This window comes from Helianthus annuus, chromosome 8, assembly GCF_002127325.2.
Source record: "Helianthus annuus cultivar XRQ/B chromosome 8, HanXRQr2.0-SUNRISE, whole genome shotgun sequence".
Classification (NCBI taxonomy): domain Eukaryota; kingdom Viridiplantae; phylum Streptophyta; class Magnoliopsida; order Asterales; family Asteraceae; genus Helianthus; species Helianthus annuus.
In genome coordinates, this window is record NC_035440.2 from 144378888 (window position 1) to 144399826 (window position 20939).

Below are 20939 nucleotides of genomic sequence, written 5' to 3' on the forward strand. Positions count from 1 at the left end.
TAACCTAATTCCCTATAACCATTGGCTCTGATACCAACTCTTCTGTCACACCCCGACCACGTTAAAACAACAAACCGTGGCGGAAACGTCGGGGAGTGTTGCAACAGAATTATTGTTTCACAACCATGGTAACCAAATGTTTTGTTTTATTGAATTATTATGTAATGTACATTGTCTTTAAAACAAACAAACTACATATTGTTTATTGCTGTTTTTAGATCACTAAGGCCTCGTCCAGGTCCTATGTGACGCAAACTTCCTAGCAAGCATGTAAAAAAAAAATAAAGTCAGCAAAGAAATGCTGGCGAGTACATAGGTTTTGTGGGAGTATTGGATTCATGGCTCGTTTATATGTTGCAGTACCTCGTTAGACTACAAGAGTCAAAAATACAAACCTCGTTTTGAAAAGTGTATTGCAACATAATTAACCAACTCAAATCAAATTGGTTATAGTTTATAAAATCTCGTAGCCATGAGTCTTAACCCAAAAACATTTGTTTTAGTAAAATAATTTGGAAACATCTCGTAAAAGCTCGTTAATAAAACTCGTATGGTTTATATCGTTTCGAAAACCTCGTTGTGTGATATCGTTTCAAATCGTTTTCCCAAGTGCACTAAATAATGACACGCAATGTAATATGGTAGAATCACTTATATATAAGAAGTACCAGCGGCGTATCTACCATGATTCTATCATACTACACCCATCCCATTATTTAATCACTACCCAAAGCCAATCGTTTAATTCGTTTATCTCGTTTCAAATCGTGTATCTCGTTTCAAATCGTTTAACTCGACCCAAAATCGTATTCGTTTTAATAGTGAAAAATACTTTTGGTCGTCTCGTTAACAACATTCAAACCTTCGTGACTCGTTTAACTCGTTTCTCGTTTCGTATTAACAAACCACCAAAGGGTAAGTTAACAATCATCAGGTTCGGTCATTACCTACATAACCCCCACACATAACCATGGGTGTAGTCTGATAACGGGATTTGTCAGATCCTATGGTACCATAACCTAATACTGGTCGGCTTGATCAGAGCTAATGAATGTCATTCGTTATGTAATTACAACCAACAAGTCTTGTTCACCTTATTGAAATCGTTATTAGTTTTGTATAAACCATCTTAATCGTTTTTGAAATCATCGTTTAAACCTTGAAAATCGTTTTGTACATATGATTCACCCCAAAACAATTGAAAATAGTAAAATAGGGGAACTATGTACTCACTTGAGATTGTAGGGTATCCTTGATTTTGTGAACTATCGATGCACGGGCAATCAAGGAATCAAGTGGTACCTAGTATCGGATTGCTAGATAAATAAATCGACACCTAAATCGGGAGATAGGATAGAATGAGGTTCTATAAATCAAATGAGTAATTAAACTCATGTGGTTATGATTTAATAGTCCCATCATTCTGATTGAAAGGCCTACCTAAGTGCTTTTGACCCGTTTCGACCCATTATGGTAACATAAGCCACTATAATGCGTCGTTAGCGTAAAACTATGTTCGGACGGTAATCTATGTGCTATGCCAAGTCTTACATGCCCAATGATCCCTAAACATGTTACTAAATCAGATTACAAGTCAAAAATATGTTCACATAGTCAAATTACGGATTTTAGCTTAAAAAGGGCATTTTGGTCATTTCCTATGGGCATACAAGCTAACTAGCAAATGACTAACCGATCCTACGTGATCATAAGGTATAACCTCAGTGGTTATCCCCTATGCAATTATGATCACTAACTAAGCTTGGTCGGATCCAAAGATCGACCAAACGGGTCGGGTTCGGAAGTATAAGCGGTTGTTTAGACCGCTTATCTTACGACCCTAAACAAGCACAAACTAATAGTGTCGAGTTAGACATGTCAAAACATGTCTAACCTACTGATTTGGTATCAAAACAAAGTGTTTTGATACCCTAAAGTAGTTCCGTTGCAAAATGCGTGCTAAAACGCATTTTGACCGAAACTTTGACTCGACACTAGAACTAGCTAACGTGGTAATCAGCGGCTATAATCACGAAGGATTATAACTATCGTGATTACAATCACGTTTCAAAGTTCAATTGAACTTTGACCTGACCAATTGATGGTCAAAACCGAAAGTCAAACTGTTGGCCAAACTGTTTGACTTTCTGCACTACATAAGGAAAAAGCAAGAAAAAGAATGAAAGAAGCTCACTTAAGGTTCTTGCTATCTTTTCTACAAGAAGACAAAGTCCCAAATGCTTGAGAGAGAGCTCCAAAGCAGATGTGAAGAGAGGAATGAGTGAATGAGCAAAGAAATGAGTTGATGGAGCATGGTATTTATAGTTGGACATGAAGAACAAGATCACTCCAAGTGTTTTTCTTAGCCATTAAGCATGAAATCACAACCATACATTTGTTAGGAGCAGGTGCAAAGCCTTGGAGAGGTGGTAACTTGGTTACCACACAAAGAAATTGCAAGATTGGCCCCTGAATTTACAAACTGTTGCTGAAAACAGACTTTCTGCCCAGATGTGACGCTCGCGTAGCGCGACGGCATAGGCAGGGTATGCTCGCGCAACGCTACCATGTGTCTGATTCAGCAAAGTTTCAAATATGGCAGTAATGGTCCCTGCACGTGTTTAAAGCCTTTTTCGATGCGTTTAAACCCCGTTAACCTCATTTCAAGGCTCTAAAACGAAGTTAAAGTATAGGGGACTCAAAACATCCTCAAAAACATCTCGGATGTCGGTTCGTTTGATCGTAAAATTGCGTTGTTCGGTTAATTACGACGGAAGTCGTAACGAACGCAAAACCGATCCAAATTAAGCGACGAATGGAATTTTTGCATGGCGATCACTAAAATAAAAATATTTTAGTGTGTACAAAAATTTTGGATGTCCAGATGTGTCCAGAACGTAAGATATGCGCGAAAATGCAAACTTACGCCGTTTTTTGACACTTTTAGTCCCTGTAAGATCATATAAGCATGTTTTCGCACACCGAACCTATCAAAGCTTATTTCTAAGCCATTTTTAGGTTATATATGGTATGTTTAACTTATGATCAAGTTCCAGACTGTTCGACACCATATGAATCGGTATAGTTTCACAGTTTGACACAAATAGTCCCTGCGATCGAATAAACTTGATTTCGGCATACCAAACCATCCAAAACTTATTTCTAAGTTATGTAAAGGTTATTTAAGGTATGTTAAGCCTATGTCACTATTCCGTAGTGTTTGTTGCATTAAACTGGTTATATTTACGCATCAGATCGTGTATAACCTTCCAGAAAGCGATTTAGAGCTTGAAATCGAACGAGAGTTGATATGTGTAAACGATACACATATTTATACAAATTCCAAGTATGAAATACAATATTTCATTGATTTGGTATTTGTTCGATGGTCTTGGAGGCACAGATGTCACAACAACCCTCATAATTACATGTATCTGTATGATTAATTAATGTTAATTAAAATGCTTGATGTCTGTGCTGAATTACTTAACTGCTTTCTGATTACTGTGTCATACTTAAATGTGCTTTTTAACATACTAGTCTTGTGCAAAAAATTGACTAAATAGTCCTGTATGCTTTCCTAAGTGTTGGGAATTAAAAGTGTTACAAAAAGATACATAAAGGACACCATACGGAATAACTTAGCACTTTAACGGAACGGTATCTAACCGAACAACCGAACATTACCCGGAACACAAAAATATTGTTAAAAACATTATTTCACTTTTCTGAGCTACTCTTGGTTCCCGAACACTTAAACATACTACATAATATATGTAACACATAACACTAGACTTTTACCACATAACCTCCCACTAACCACTTTAGTTACCATCAAAATACAACTTACCCCCCCCCTCTTGTAACCGTCCCCTATGGACCCCACTAATCAAGATTTGGTTAAATCTTCCAAAAATCCCAATGTGATATTCCTTGGACTTGTTGAGATCTTGATAAGATGTTGCTTGTAGTTCCACTAACATATTAACCAATGGACAATGGGATTAGGGGTTTATAATATAAGCATAAGGATCATTATCTCCATCACCACTTCACTCCCACTCTCTCCCTCTACCTACGGCCGCCCCCTCATCACCACACCACCACCTTTCTCTTGCAAGCTCCATCCATTCTAAGGTTACTACAAAGTGCAAAAAGGTGAATAACGAAGTGTGGAACTCACAGATCATCAAGGACCTCCCTTACAAGCTTTTATCCACCACTTTTGCATCTAGTGTTCTTCCCTAGCTTTGAGCTAGTAGTAAGCTTCTTGTTAATCCTTAGATACTTCATGTTTTTGGTGGTTAATAGATGTATTATGATGAAACATATGAACACTAAAAGACTTGAATCTTGAATCATGAAACATAAGCTTAAATAAGATGAGACATGATGTAATATTGTTAATATGATGTTGTTTGGTATATGTTGATGCTTGCTTGTGGGTTACTAGTAATATGATGATTGATCATCATATGGAACTTGTTAAATCATGATTAAAAACATGAGTTAACAAGTAGGAGGTGATTAGGGATTTACATAAAAGAATCACCTCCATATTTAAACATGAACTTGGTGACAAAATGATTTCTTGTAAAATAACAAACAAAGTAATCGAGTGATCTTGTAGATCTAAAACTGGTGAATGACTTTCCTAAATAAACCAACTCTAAAAGACGGTTTTGAAAGATCATGATCCTTATACTATTTTGGAAATAAAGTAAGTATATGGATACTAGTGACATATGAAAATATTGTAAATAAATATTTTTGTAAAATATGATCACAAGTTGTGAACATCTAAAAATCCTAAGAATGAGATTTAACAAAAGTAAACACACCTTGGAGGGCAACTAAACCCACTAAACGCTTTACCAAGTTACTACGCGTTTTTTATGAAACATCAAGTTCATGTTGGTTTGTAAATGGAATAGTTTCTTTTGGTAAATTGTTGTTGATTATTGAATGATTTTTCAAAAAGAAAATCATATGCTTGTTAGCATGGACACCTCCATTTACAAAGGAAACTGTTGATGTACGAATGACTAAAGCCTACGTCTTAGTCTTAGTCAACCTTGTATAGGGTCTAGGGGTCAAATATGTCAATTATGTATAGTGTAGGGGTCATAATGTAAGTTTTATGCTTTAATGTGTTGATTCCGCTCGAAATGACACGTCATTTGGAGCGAAATCACAAGTTGTTGATTCCGCCCGAAATGACAATGTGTCATTTGGAGCGGAATTAGCACCCATATATATAATTGTGTTGGTTTCTCATTTGGTACCAAATGTCCAAGTTGTAGCCGAACTGCTACCGAATTTTTATGTGATCAATTAATGAGAAACCATGTTTAAAGTGATATCCTGTCTTCTTCTACTCCATTCCCTTTGATTCAAACTGTTTGTGTGATTCCGCCGCATAAACAGTGGTATTTCTGCTCTGATTGACTCATTAGATCGTCAATAACGATCTTACAATTGGTATCAGAGCCAGTTATGAGCTAAAATACCTGAATCAAAGCTTTTTTACTACACTTTTTATGTTTCTGGACATTGCCACGGACAAAATGGACTGAATTTTTGACATATTGTGTAAAATTGGCATTTAACAAACCCTTGGGAGTTTCAGCATAAAATACGGCTTAAAAGTGGTTAAAAATGGCCTAGAACCTAATTCCACTCGAACGAAGGTTTTTGAGATTCTGCTTGAATTTCAAGCGAAATCAAGTTTTTCTGAGTGCTAAGTTCTAATTTCGTCGAACTGTTGAAGCGAAATCAGTGATTTCGCTTGTAGAACTGATTCCGCTCGAGGTTATCACTGATTCCGCTCCAGAGGTAATTCCGCTTGAATTACCTAGTGATTCCGCTCCAAAGTCAACTTCAGATTCCGCTTGAGTGTTAAAATTGTGATTTCGCTTAAAAAGTTATATTCAAATTCCGCTTGAAAATCATTTTAAGTGTAAAAACCATGGTTTGAGTGTTAAGTCCATTTCATTCGTGATATCGTGTTGGGAATTCAGTCTGTGTAGAAAGTTTTTCGGTAAAAGTAACCTGTTTTTCAAAAAGTTAAAAATTTTTCAGTTATTGTCACCTAAAATGGAAAATCAAGATTTTTACAACCTTTTCGCGGGTAGTGGCATGACGGCAACGCAAAGTCTGGCAAGCATTGTTCAAAATGTCAACATGGAAAACGAGCTAGGAACTATGCAGAAACCGCCAAAGCTTATGAACTTAGATGAGTATGCCGGATGGTCGGGTCGATTCAAGAATTGGGTCCAAGCCAACCATTTTGAATGTTGGATGAAAATAGAGAAAAAATATGTTCCACCGATTGATGGATTGGGCTTAGAGAAAGGCATTGGAAGTTTGACTGAGACTGAACAGAATGATTTTAAGGCTGAGAAAAAGACGGTCAGTATTCTCCAACAGGCCATTAAAGAAGATATTCTTGTGATGTTACAACATGATGACAACTCGCAATCGATGTGGCAAGCATTAAAGTTGAAGTTCCAAGGCAGCGTATCTATGATCAAAAGCAAGAAAGCCTTGATCAAGAAAGAGTTTGACATCTTTACCAGGATGAAGGGTGAAACAACGAAGCAGTTGATTGAACATTATTTCCATCTGGTGGTAGAGATGAAAAGATTGGAGATTACAAAGACAAACTAGGAATGGATCGACAAGTTGTCCGACGCATTATGTGACAACTCGAGTTTCTGACTTTCACTTTCGCATTAGATGCGCGTTGACTTTGACTGTTTAGTTGTTTGGATTGTGGACTTGAAATTGTACGCGTTGTGTTTTAATGAAACGTATTGTCGTTTTGCCTATATGTGCTTACTTGCTGTGGTAGAAAATAATATTAGAATTATTATTAAAACGCTTAGTCTAGATCACGAAACATGACTTACAGATCGAAGGATCACGAAAGATAACCTTCGATTCGAAGGATCAACTTTCGGTTTGAAGGATCACGAAACATATCCTTCGACCAAGGACTCTATCCTTCGAGCAAAGATAGGATCCTTCGACATCTTTCGGCCCAGTCTTTCTAATGGGCTTGGCCCATTCCTGTGATACGTTTTATATACGTGAATGCATGTAAGTCGACAGTTATTTTCAAAAACCCTAGTTCCATTGTGTGTGTGTGACGGCATAGCAGACCCATTCTCTGTTCGGAGATCTCGTTCCGTAATCCAGATTTTCCGGTTAGTGTGTGATGTCGTTTATGTTAATAGATGATGCTTTGAGTGTATATGATTTCATGATTTATCAATTGTCTTGCAATATGTTGGTTGTATGTTAACCGGATATGTATGATTAATCGGATATGGATGTTAATCGGATATGTATGATTAATCGGATATGGATGTTAATCGGATGTGTATGTTAATCGGATCTGTTGTGATGATGTTTAATGATAATGTTTTGTGGATCGGCTGTGACATTATGCAATTCGGAATTTTTATTGTTCATGGAACCGGAACATAATATGATTAAGTGTTATTATTGTTCATGTGGTTAAATTAGGGTTCATGAGGTTTAATATGAAACTCCCTGTTTGATCGATTCTGAGGTAACCGAATACTTGAATTTGTGTTAATTGATAATCACGGATAAACTTGGAAACTTTGAGTAAACGTAACTGATGTTGATCGAAAGATGTTAGTTATTCGAAACATAGTTGTGACCGAAAGATATTAGTTATTCGAAACATAGTTGTGACCGAAAGATACTTGTTAGTCGAAACATAGTTGTTGTGACCGAAAGATACTTGTCCTTCGAACCATAGTAGTGTTGACCGAAGGATAGCATTGACCGAACCATAGTAGTGTTGACCGAAAGATGACATTTGGTCGAAAGATGACATTTGGTTCGAAGCATAACAATTGGTCCGAAAGATAACTGTGATAACTAATATGTCGAAAGATAACTGTGATAACTAATATGTCGAAAGATAACTGTTGTGTCGAAAGATAACAGTTGGGCCGAAAGATAATGGGGGGTTATAAACATACTTTGAATGATGGAATGTATGCTGATTTATTTGGCATGCCATGCTTGGTGATGAATGTTAACATTTGTATTCGTGTACACTAGCTGATGATTAAATGTGAAATGATACGTGTTGTGCCGATATGCAAACTGACTGTTATGTGATACATGATTGATGCATGATATTGGCTATCAAGCACTATGTGACATTAGATTGCATGCGTATCATTGCGAACATGAACTGATTTGTTATACGTGCATACAATAGGACGTGATTAATTACTTGTGAGTGCATAACCTAGCATACCGAGCAAACCAAGGTGAGTTCACACTTCTACTAAGGCATGGGATTCCCGGGTCGTGGGAATGGGTTAAAGGTTATCATTGACTAAGAACGTATATATGCTTTTCCTAGACTATCACCTATCATGGTCCTCGGATGTCAGGACGGTTTCGTAGGTTGGGATAACACCTACGTGGTCACATGCCAATTACTGCCTCGGATGTCAGGCACGCACGTAAAACCTACGTGTACGCATTACTTACTTCTATCCTCGGTTATGAAGGATACGTGCGTAAAACCTACGCACACCCCATACGCGCTACTGTTCTCGGACGAAGAACAGGGATAATACGAATAGTCTAGTGGTCACATAACATGGGAAGCCCCCACCTGTATAACTTACTATTGGCCCTGTAGAGCCACCCGTTACTTACTGCTACGCATTTACTTACTGTGAACTCGCTCAACTAGTTTGTTGATCATTCTGTTACATGCCTTGCAGATCGTTAGGTACTTGGAGCTTGCACTGGAGAAGCGGGTCGTTGTGGGCAAGGATCGTGGTTTCTACGTTGAACTATTATGACATTTAAAACTATTAACTATTGTTGGTTTATCTACTATGCTTCCGCTACACTTTGAAACTATGGTTATGTTTTGAACACCTATCGTATTGAATGAATGGTTTACATTTATTTTACTTAATATGAATTACATGTTCAATATGATTGGTGGCTTGATCCTGGTCAGTCACGCTCCCAAGCGGTGACACTCCGCGTGTGGATTTTTGGGGGTGTGACAGATTGGTATCAGAGCCATTGGTTATAGAGAACTTGGTTTTAATATGGAAAAACGTTTTTATTAAAACCAGACTATAACCAGAACAGTGCTCTCAACGATCCACAACGACGCTTCGCTCCACGTGCAAGACTCAACTTCCTAGGTAATAAGGTTTATGTTTATTGCCTACATGCTAGAATTTGCATAGAACTTTGCTCGTAGTATGCTTACATTACCTTGCTCACAACTTGTCATTGCATGAGAATACTTATGTGCTTACACTCTTCTGTCATCGCACTATTCGCGAACCTTTCTCACTTATGTTGCCTTTGATGTGAAGATCAATGGCCGCACGAATTAACATGACTCAAGCCCAGCTAGAGGCTCTCGTTGCTGCGGCAGTTGCAGCCGCCCAAGCAGGTAGTATACCCTGCAGTATAGACACTAGGATCTTTAGATCCTACATTAATTCTCGTACTTAACTTTGCCCTATTCGTACACAATAGGTCAACCCGCTCAGCAACAACCTGGGTGCACCTTCAAGAATTTCATGGATTGTCGTCCTAGCTCGTTCAGTGGCACGGAGGGAGCAGTTGGACTCCTCCACTGGTTTGAAAAGCTCGAGTCGGTTTTCGAAATGTGTGAATGCCCTGAGGCTCGCAGGGTGAAGTTCGCCACTGGCACACTTGAAGGGATTGCGCTCACTTGGTGGAACGCACAAGTGCAGATCTTAGGGTTGGCAGCTGCTAACGCCACACCCTGGAATGATTTCAAAGAACTGATCAAGAGGGAATACTGCACTAGAGAAGACATTCACAAGTTGGAGGACGAGTTGTATAACTTGAAAATGGTTGGTTCGGAAATCGAAGCTTACACCAAGAGATCAAATGAGTTGGCTGTGTTATGTCCAACTATGGTGGACCCTCCATACAAGCGAATTGAGTTGTATCTCAAAGGTTTGGCACCAGAAATACAGAGCCACGTTACCTCGGCTAACCTCAACAACATCCAGGAAATCCAGCGTCTCGCTCATCGCATCACCGATCAGGCAGTGGATCAGAATAAACTGCCTAAGCGTGTCAGCGCTACTGCTACAGTCACTCCTTCAGCTACTCCCGTTACCCTCAGTGACAACAAGAGGAAATGGGAGGGGGATTCAAGCAAAGCATCAGTTTCGGTTCTGTCCCAGAATCAGCAGCGAAAGACTGGCAACTATCAAAGCCCTAACCAGCAGTCGTCAGGTAGCCACAGGCAGGGTGGATATCGCGGAAACCTTCCAAAGTGTAACAACTGCAACAGGCACCACAACGGCCAGTGTACCAAGGGTCGTTGTCAAAGATGCCTCAAGATGGGTCACGAGGCCAAAGACTGTAGAAGCCCTCGTCCTGCGAATCAGGATCAGCAGCAGCCACCGGCACAGCAGAATCAGCAACAGGGCAACAAGGGGTGCTATAATTGTGGTGCTGAAGGTCACATCAAGAGACACTGCCCTCAGCTAAACAGGAACCAGAACAACAACAACAATCAGTGCAACGGGAACAATAACAACAATAACGGGGGAAACAACAACAACAATGGCAACGAAGCTCGGGGTCGTGCTTTTGTGCTAGGTCGGGGTGACGCAGTGAATGATCCCAATGTGGTTATGGGTAAGTTTCTTCTCGACGATATTTATGTTACTGTCTTATTTGATTCGGGTGCTGATACAAGCTATATGTCATTGAAAATGAGTAAATTATTAAAACGTACACCAACACCCCTAGACACCAAACACGTCGTAGAACTAGCCAATGGTAAAAGTGTAGAAGCCGCACAGGTAGTCAAGGGTTGTAGTATTGTTCTAGCGGGTCAGACTTTCTCGATTGATCTCATACCCATAGTTTTGGGTAGTTTCGACGTCGTCATCGGTATGGATTGGTTATCCCAACATCACGCGGAGATCTTATGCAAAGAAAAAGTTATTCGTATTCCTCGCTCCAGCCAAGAACCTCTCGAAGTACAAGGTGACAAGAGTGGTGCTGTGGTTGGCATCATCTCTTTCTTAAAGGCGCAGAAATGTTTACGAAAGGGACATACTGCCATTCTGGCACTTGTCACTGACGCATCAGCAAAGGAAAAGAAGCTGGAGGATATACCAGTTGTGCGTGATTTTCCTCAAGTGTTTCCTGAAGATTTACCTGGTTTACCTCCTCATCGTCAAGTCGAGTTTCAGATTGAGTTAGCTCCTGGAGCAGCACCAATAGCCCGCGCACCGTATCGTTTAGCTCCAACCGAACTGGAAGAACTGTCGAAGCAACTACAAGAGCTCTTGGAAAAGGGCTTTATTCGTCCAAGCTCTTCGCCTTGGGGAGCTCCAGTGTTATTTGTGAAGAAGAAGGACGGTACGTTCAGGATGTGCATCGACTACCGCGAACTCAATAAGGTGACGGTGAAGAACCGTTATCCTCTTCCGCGCATAGATGACCTATTCGACCAGTTGCAAGGGTCGTGTTACTATTCCAAGATTGACTTAAGGTCAGGGTATCATCAGCTGAGAGTCCGGGATGAGGACGTCTCCAAAACCGCTTTCAGAACTCGCTACGGTCATTACGAGTTTCTGGTCATGCCATTCGGGCTTACGAACGCGCCTGCAGTCTTCATGGATCTTATGAACAGGGTGTGCAAACCCTATCTCGACAAGTTCGTCATTGTTTTCATCGACGACATCCTGATTTACTCCAAGAGTCAGGAAGAGCACGAGCGACACCTACGTCTTATCTTGGAACTTCTTCAAAAGGAGCAACTGTACGCAAAGTTTTCAAAATGCGACTTCTGTCTTCGTGAAGTCCACTTCTTAGGCCATGTGGTGAACAAGGATGGGATTCATGTCGATCCATCCAAGGTTGATTCGATCAGAAACTGGCCAGCACCACGTACACCGACAGAAATACGCCAATTCTTGGGTTTGGCGGGTTACTACAGGCGATTTATTAAAGACTTCTCAAAGATCGCGCAACCACTTACTATGCTAACACAGAAAGGTGTCGTTTACAGATGGGGTAATACGCAAGAGACCGCTTTTCAGTACTTAAAGGATAGGCTTTGCAGCGCACCTATTCTCTCATTGCCAGAGGGCACGGATGACTTCGTGGTTTATTGTGACGCATCGATACAGGGGCTTGGTTGTGTATTGATGCAGCGGGATAAAGTTATTGCCTACGCTTCGCGGCAACTCAAGGTTCATGAACGGAACTACACGACGCACGATTTAGAGCTGGGAGCTGTTGTTTTCGCGCTTAAGATATGGCGACACTACCTGTACGGTACCAAGTGCACGATTTACACCGATCACAGGAGTCTCGAGCATATTCTTAAGCAAAAGGATTTGAATATGCGTCAACGGAGATGGGTTGAACTTCTAAACGACTATGAATGCGCCATCAAGTATCATCCAGGCAAGGCCAATGTTGTGGCTGATGCTCTCAGTCGGAAAGACACTCTACCTAAGCGCGTGCGAGCGCTACAGCTTACGATTCAGTCCAGTCTTCCTGCACAGATACGAGCTGCTCAGTTAGAAGCACTGAAACCCGAAAACGTCAAAGCTGAAGCCTTACGCGGCTCAAGGCAACGCATGGAACAAAAGGAAGACGGCGCCTACTATGTAACGGGGCGTATTTGGGTCCCACTTTATGGCGGTTTACGCGAACTTGTAATGGATGAAGCTCACAAGTCTCGCTATTCGGTACATCCAGGGTCGGATAAAATGTACCACGACATCAGCACTACTTATTGGTGGCCTAGTATGAAGGCTCACATCGCTACGTACGTTGGAAAATGCTTAACCTGTGCGAGAGTCAAGGTTGAATATCAGAAACCAGCTGGTCTACTTCAGCAGCCTAAGATACCGCAATGGAAATGGGAAGAAATTTCCATGGATTTTGTTACAGGTCTACCTAGATCTCAGCGTGGGAACGATACAATATGGGTCATAGTTGATCGACTCACCAAGTCTGCACACTTCCTGCCGATCAAGGAAACGGACAAGTTCTCCACTCTCGCAGACGTCTATCTTAAAGAAGTTGTTTCGAGGCACGGAGTGCCCACCTCTATTATTTCGGATCGCGATGCACGATTCACGTCAGAGCTTTGGCAAGCGATGCACAAATCCTTCGGCTCACGTTTAGACATGAGCACAGCATATCATCCTCAGACGGATGGGCAGTCTGAGCGAACTATCCAAACTCTAGAAGACATGCTTCGAGCGTGTGTCATCGATTTCGGCAACGGCTGGGAAAAGCACCTCCCTTTAGTGGAGTTTTCAAACAATAACAGCTATCATACCAGCATTCAAGCCGCTCCATTCGAGGCATTGTACGGACGTAAATGCCGGTCACCTCTCTGTTGGGCAGAGGTGGGGGATAGTCAAATTACGGGTCCAGAGATTGTAGTGGACGCCACAGAAAAGATTGCGCAGATACGACAACGCATGGCGGCAGCACGCGACCGTCAGAAAGCCTACGCGGACAAGCGTAGAAAGCCATTGGAATTTGAGGTCGGGGACCGGGTTTTATTGAAAGTTTCACCCTGGAAGGGTGTGGTTCGATTTGGTAAACGAGGCAAACTGAATCCGCGGTACGTCGGACCATTCGAAATCTTAGAAAAGATTGGCAAAGTAGCCTACAGATTAAACCTACCAGCTGAACTCAGTGGAGTTCACAATGTATTTCACGTGTCGAATCTGAAGAAATGCCTATCAGATGAGACCCTTATAGTTCCTTTTAAGGAACTCACTATCGACGAGCGGTTGCAGTTCGTCGAGGAACCAGTTGAAATCACGGACCGGGATGTTAAGGTCCTCAAACACAAGAGAATCCCTCTTGTTCGAGTTCGTTGGAACTCCCAGCGTGGCCCAGAGTATACCTGGGAACGCGAAGACCAGATGAAAGAAAAGTACCCCCAGCTATTCGAAACCAATGCATCCACTTCTGAGGCTGAAGCTACTACTACTGAATTTCGGGACGAAATTCCAAATCAACGGGGGGATGATGTGACACCCCAGGAAAACCAGTGAACGATGTAACTTACCCAGCTTCCTCAGTGAGTGCGTACCAAATTTCGGGACGAAATTTCTTTTAAGTTGGGGATAATGTGACAACTCGAGTTTCTGACTTTCACTTTCGCATTAGATGCGCGTTGACTTTGACTGTTTAGTTGTTTGGATTGTGGACTTGAAATTGTACGCGTTGTGTTTTAATGAAACGTATTGTCGTTTTGCCTATATGTGATTACTTGCTGTGGTAGAAAATAATATTAGAATTATTATTAAAACGCTTAGTCTAGATCACGAAACATGACTTACAGATCGAAGGATCACGAAAGATAACCTTCGATTCGAAGGATCAACTTTCGGTTCGAAGGATCACGAAACATATCCTTCGACCAAGGACTCTATCCTTCGAGCAAAGATAGGATCCTTCGACATCTTTCGGCCCAGTCTTTCTAATGGGCTTGGCCCATTCCTGTGATACGTTTTATATACGTGAATGCATGTAAGTCGACAGTTATTTTCAAAAACCCTAGTTCCATTGTGTGTGTGTGACGGCATAGCAGACCCATTCTCTGTTCGGAGATCTCGTTCCGTAATCCAGATTTTCCGGTTAGTGTGTGATGTCGTTTATGTTAATAGATGATGCTTTGAGTGTATATGATTTCATGATTTATCAATTGTCTTGCAATATGTTGGTTGTATGTTAACCGGATATGTATGATTAATCGGATATGGATGTTAATCGGATATGTATGATTAATCGGATATGGATGTTAATCGGATGTGTATGTTAATCGGATCTGTTGTGATGATGTTTAATGATAATGTTTTGTGGATCGGCTGTGACATTATGCAATTCGGAATTTTTATTGTTCATGGAACCGGAACATAATATGATTAAGTGTTATTATTGTTCATGTGGTTAAATTAGGGTTCATGAGGTTTAATATGAAACTCCCTGTTTGATCGATTCTGAGGTAACCGAATACTTGAATTTGTGTTAATTGATAATCACGGATAAACTTGGAAACTTTGAGTAAACGTAACTGATGTTGATCGAAAGATGTTAGTTATTCGAAACATAGTTGTGACCGAAAGATATTAGTTATTCGAAACATAGTTGTGACCGAAAGATACTTGTTAGTCGAAACATAGTTGTTGTGACCGAAAGATACTTGTCCTTCGAACCATAGTAGTGTTGACCGAAGGATAGCATTGACCGAACCATAGTAGTGTTGACCGAAAGATGACATTTGGTCGAAAGATGACATTTGGTTCGAAGCATAACAATTGGTCCGAAAGATAACTGTGATAACTAATATGTCGAAAGATAACTGTGATAACTAATATGTCGAAAGATAACTGTTGTGTCGAAAGATAACAGTTGGGCCGAAAGATAATGGGGGGTTATAAACATACTTTGAATGATGGAATGTATGCTGATTTATTTGGCATGCCATGCTTGGTGATGAATGTTAACATTTGTATTCGTGTACACTAGCTGATGATTAAATGTGAAATGATACGTGTTGTGCCGATATGCAAACTGACTGTTATGTGATACATGATTGATGCATGATATTGGCTATCAAGCACTATGTGACATTAGATTGCATGCGTATCATTGCGAACATGAACTGATTTGTTATACGTGCATACAATAGGACGTGATTAATTACTTGTGAGTGCATAACCTAGCATACCGAGCAAACCAAGGTGAGTTCACACTTCTACTAAGGCATGGGATTCCCGAGTCGTGGGAATGGGTTAAAGGTTATCATTGACTAAGAACGTATATATGCTTTTCCTAGACTATCACCTATCATGGTCCTCGGATGTCAGGACGGTTTCGTAGGTTGGGATAACACCTACGTGGTCACATGCCAATTACTGCCTCGGATGTCAGGCACGCACGTAAAACCTACGTGTACGCATTACTTACTTCTATCCTCGGTTATGAAGGATACGTGCGTAAAACCTACGCACACCCCATACGCGCTACTGTTCTCGGACGAAGAACAGGGATAATACGAATAGTCTAGTGGTCACATAACATGGGAAGCCCCCACCTGTATAACTTACTATTGGCCCTGTAGAGCCACCCGTTACTTACTGTTACGCATTTACTTACTGTGAACACGCTCAACTAGTTTGTTGATCATTCTGTTACATGCCTTGCAGATCGTTAGGTACTTGGAGCTTGCACTGGAGAAGCGGGTCGTTGTGGGCAAGGATCGTGGTTTCTACGTTGAACTATTATGACATTTAAAACTATTAACTATTGTTGGTTTATCTACTATGCTTCCGCTACACTTTGAAACTATGGTTATGTTTTGAACACCTATCGTATTGAATGGATGGTTTACATTTATTTTACTTAATATGAATTACATGTTCAATATGATTGGTGGCTTGATCCTGGTCAGTCACGCTCCCAAGCGGTGACACTCCGCGTGTGGATTTTTGGGGGTGTGACACATTACCTTATGATGAATGGGGCACATACTTAATGATGTTGAAGAATAACTCGGATTTCGTGAATTTGAATCTCAGTTCATTCATCGAAAAGATAGAAGCTCATGAGTTGGAGTTGTTGAAGATCAAGAGGATGAATTCAGCAAATGTACAACAAAACGTATCTCTTTACTACAAAGGAAGCACTCCTGTTGCAACAAACCAGAGTCCGAAGATACAAACGGGTTTTAGTGCTGATACAAATTCAAGTGCTTCTACAAACACTCCACAATCAAACAAGCCCTCACCGTTCGTAAACTATGAGCCAAACTTTAAAGCTCAAGAGCAGACATCACCTCAAAGCTCTACAAGTTCCAACAATCAGGCTTATGTTTCTGGGGTGCAATGCAACATTGCGGTGAATATTAAAAATGGAAATGAAATTACTGAAACAGCCGCGAAACAACACATTGAATTACTTGCTTCCGTTTTAGAGGCGTATGAAGGTTTAGTAGCGGGTAGGATCGGAAATCCGGATATGACAAAGAGGATTACGATCAGATCGACCCGGAGGAGCTTGAATTGATTGATATAAAATGGTGCATGGCAAGTTTGGTTAGAAGGGCAGAGCGCTTTATGGAGATCACAAGCAGAAACAGTCTCTCTGGTCCTGATCAGAAGCTAGGTTTCAACAAATCAAAAGTTACCTACTTCAAGTGCAAAGAACGTGGCCATTTCAAGAGAGAATGCCTGAACCGAGAAGTGAACAACCATCAGAACCCGTTCACGAATGATTATTACAGGCAGGCGATCTATCATCGGCCTAACCAACAACCTGCTGTTCAGAGACCGCAAATCGAGAACAAACCGGAGAAGGCTCTTATCGTGAATCAGGATGATGAAAAAGTAGCCGAAGGTTTTAGCTGGGATAAATACATCCCTGGAAGTGATGGGCAGGCCATGATGGCAGAAATAGTTGAAGAACCGGAGATGGTGACTGAACCTGAAATGATTGTTGAAGATGTTACAGTGGTTGTTGAAGCTGTTCCTGTTGAGAATGTGGTTGACATTGAAGAAATCGCTGCAGAAGTTTACTATTACCAATCAGAACAGGAGGTATTGGCAAGTTCTATGAAATCAATAATGCCTCCTAAAGTTTTTGAATCTTTTGCAGGATTTTTTGAAGAACCGACAACTAGATCGTGTCCAAGATACGAAGAAAAGAAAGAAACAGTTGAGGAAGAGGAAGAGACAGGAGAAGGATGATGTTGCGTACATTCCATCTCCTGAGCATGTATCTGAATCTCAATCACCTTCAAGTGGTAGAAAGAAAGCAGGAGCAAGAAAGAGGATTGTGTCTCCGAAGATAAAGAAAGTTACTCCGAAGATCACAAAGCCAAAGATTGTTCTGAAGAAGAAACCATCCAAACAACCAAGTAAACCCCCAAAACCACCACCTGAACCTACACCACAACAATCACCAATACAATCACCACCGCATCAAACACCTCCACGACAACCAACACCTCCAAGACAACCTTCACCACCAAAACAACTAACACCACCTCGACAACCATCACCATTACATCTTTCACCGTTACATATCTCACCAACTCATGAACAACCTTTGCTTACATCCCAAGAAATCTTCAAAACACCACCACCCACTCAAATTCAACTAACTCCTGGTTCTTCTGGCCACAAGGGTCTTCCTATTCCTCCAGATAATCTTGAAGATATTGGAGACTTTGGTTTTGCGAATGATGAACAGGTGAAAAAGTTAGAGAAGAAAATGGATGATGTTTTGAATGAAAACAAAATAGTTGCAGCCCAAAGCAAGAAAGTGGCTGATCGTGAAAAGATTCTCGAAATGCGTGTAAAAAGATTAGAGTCTGACAGCAAGGCATTACTGAAGAAGATTGATACAAATCAGACAGAGATTGATTTCTTGAAAGTAAGAGTGGCTGAATTAGAAGAAGAAAAGGCTCGTAGAGATGAGCAGAACAAATATTTTGAGATGAAAAACAAAGAGCTTGAAGCTGCGAAAGCATTGAAAGAACATGAGTTTGACATGTTAGACAAAGTTGTTGAAAACATGCTTGGAAAGTCGATAGAAGAAAAATTCGAGGAGATTGAAGTTGAAGAACTTAGGGCTAAACGCCAAGCTGAGATTGACGCACAAATGAAAGATAAGGGAAAAGGTGCTGAAGGCAGTGTGGCAATAACTGAATGATCAATTGTTCCATCTCTAGTTGTTGAGAATCCTGTTCCGATATCTTCTATCTCTGGTGTTTTTGAAGAAGATGTATCTCTTGAAGATCTTGCTGGTGATGATGATGAGGATAATGATGATGAGGATGATGATGAAGGGGGTGATGACGAGGAAGATGATGATGATGAAAAAGTCTTCTCTGCTAGCAGTCATGGTTCTGATGATGACAATGACGACGATGATAATCAGCGTGGTATGGGAATCAAAGTGACTGAACCGTCAAGTGAAAGAACTGTTGATGATTATTTGAATGACAGTGTGAATGAAGAAACAGAGGGAGCTAAAGGAAAGGGGGAGCATGGTGTGACAACCCGTATTCTAGAACTTTTCTTTGTGCTTTGATATAACCTGTATGAACATTACGTGACTAGTTGACGTGTATGATTTCTATGGAATTTTATGTCTTGTTATGCTATGTGTTATATGAATGTGAACGTGTTGTATGTATGCCGAACAATAAACTCATTAGAGCCGCACATCTTATCTTTCGTCACACATATCTTTCTTGGCCCAACCCCACTCGCAAACCACTTGGCCTACTCGAGACCAAGGGTAGCCCAATGCTGGGTTCGGCTCACTCCGCTTATACATCTACACATAGTTAGTATTGGGGTTTAATTCCTGATATTTTACAAAACCACCAACACACATCAACCCTAAAGCCCTCTCCTCTCTTCTCTCTTATGCGACGGCAACAACTCTTGTTCCTTCGAAGCTTCTTTTGGGTCGCTACACTATCTCTCTCTCGTTCTATCACAAGGGTGCACTCAAACCATTGGTTAATATCTTTGGTGTTATTTTGATTCATGTTCCCTGTTAACTTTCGGCTATGAAAACATGTGGATAGATGTATAGTGATTGCATGACTAACATGAATATAGTAATCCGAATAGCAAACTGTTAGGATTGGTTTTGATTAGTTTGATTCAGGATTGATAAGCAATAGATTGCATGTTAGTCTTTGAATTCATTAATCGGATGATCCGATCGTATGTTTCGTATGATGTTGATTATACTTGTGCTGTGAATTGATTGATGATATGACCAGGTAATTGTCAACTGTTAGAATGTATTAGGGTTCCTGTGTTCTGTAACTGATGACGATGATCATGTTTACCTGGGGAACCTTCAGTGAGGAAGGTTAAGGTTCCTCATGAGGAAGGTTAAGGTTCCTCGTGAGGAAGGTTAAAGTTCCTCATGAGGAAGGTCAAGGTTCCTCGTGAAACCTGTAAGTACTTAAGGTTCCTCGTGAAATTTATAAGTAACAGTAGTTCAGTATGTTAACTCTGTTAGTGTGATAACTCTGTTAGTGTGATAACTCTGTTAGTGTGATAACTCTGTTAGTGTGATAACTTTGTTAGTGTGATAACTCTGTTAGTATGTTAACTCTGTTAGTATGTTAACTCTGTTAGGTATGTTAACTCTGTTATACATGTTAAGAATGTAAACCCAGTTAGTCTATTAACTGTGTTAAGTCTATTAACTCTGTTGAATTATGTATGCAACTTTGTTAAGTATATAACTCTATTAGTTTGTTAACTCTGTTAGTTAACTAACACTGTTAGCTTATTATTCCTGTTATGTATGTTAATCCTGTTAAGTTTGTTAACTTTGTTAAGTATGTTAAAGAATAACCATGTTAGGATAAACTGTGAAGGACATTTATGTGGAGAATGAATTGCATGGAATTGATTAACTGCTTACATGATGCATGATGTTAACTGCCAAACAGACTTTGTGACATAGATTGCATGTGAATCGTTACGAACTTTAACTGATTATGTACACGTGTGTACTTTAGGCCCTGACTGATTATTCGTGAGCACATACTTTAGCATACCGAGCAAACCAAGGTGAGTTTACACTCTTACCAAGGCATGGGATTCCCGGTGGGTTGGGAATGGGATTGAATGATTACTAGTACTTTCATCGCTACTGGAATACGTACCACTGTCCTCGTTCGGGGAAGGACACCTATAGATACAACTAGACTAGTAACACATGGGAAGCCCCCACTAATCTTCGCAAACATGTCTGGGAGGCCGCGATACGAATACTAATCTTCGCAAACATGTCTGGGTGGCCGCGATACGAATACAGATACAACTAGTCTAGAACACATGGGAAACCCC

General features: G+C 40.6%; 1 protein-coding gene across 1 annotated transcript; it reads left to right on the top strand.

Moving 5' to 3' along the window:
* Window positions 1-16593: 16593 nt before the first annotated feature.
* Window positions 16594-19149, top strand: LOC110931638 (muscle M-line assembly protein unc-89-like). Its single transcript, XM_022175023.1, has 5 exons — window positions 16594-17033; window positions 17147-17441; window positions 17493-17651; window positions 17710-18736; window positions 18788-19149. Exons 1-5 carry the CDS (start codon window positions 16594-16596, stop codon window positions 19147-19149), a joined length of 2283 nt encoding a protein of 760 aa, XP_022030715.1.
* Window positions 19150-20939: the final 1790 nt, after the last annotated feature.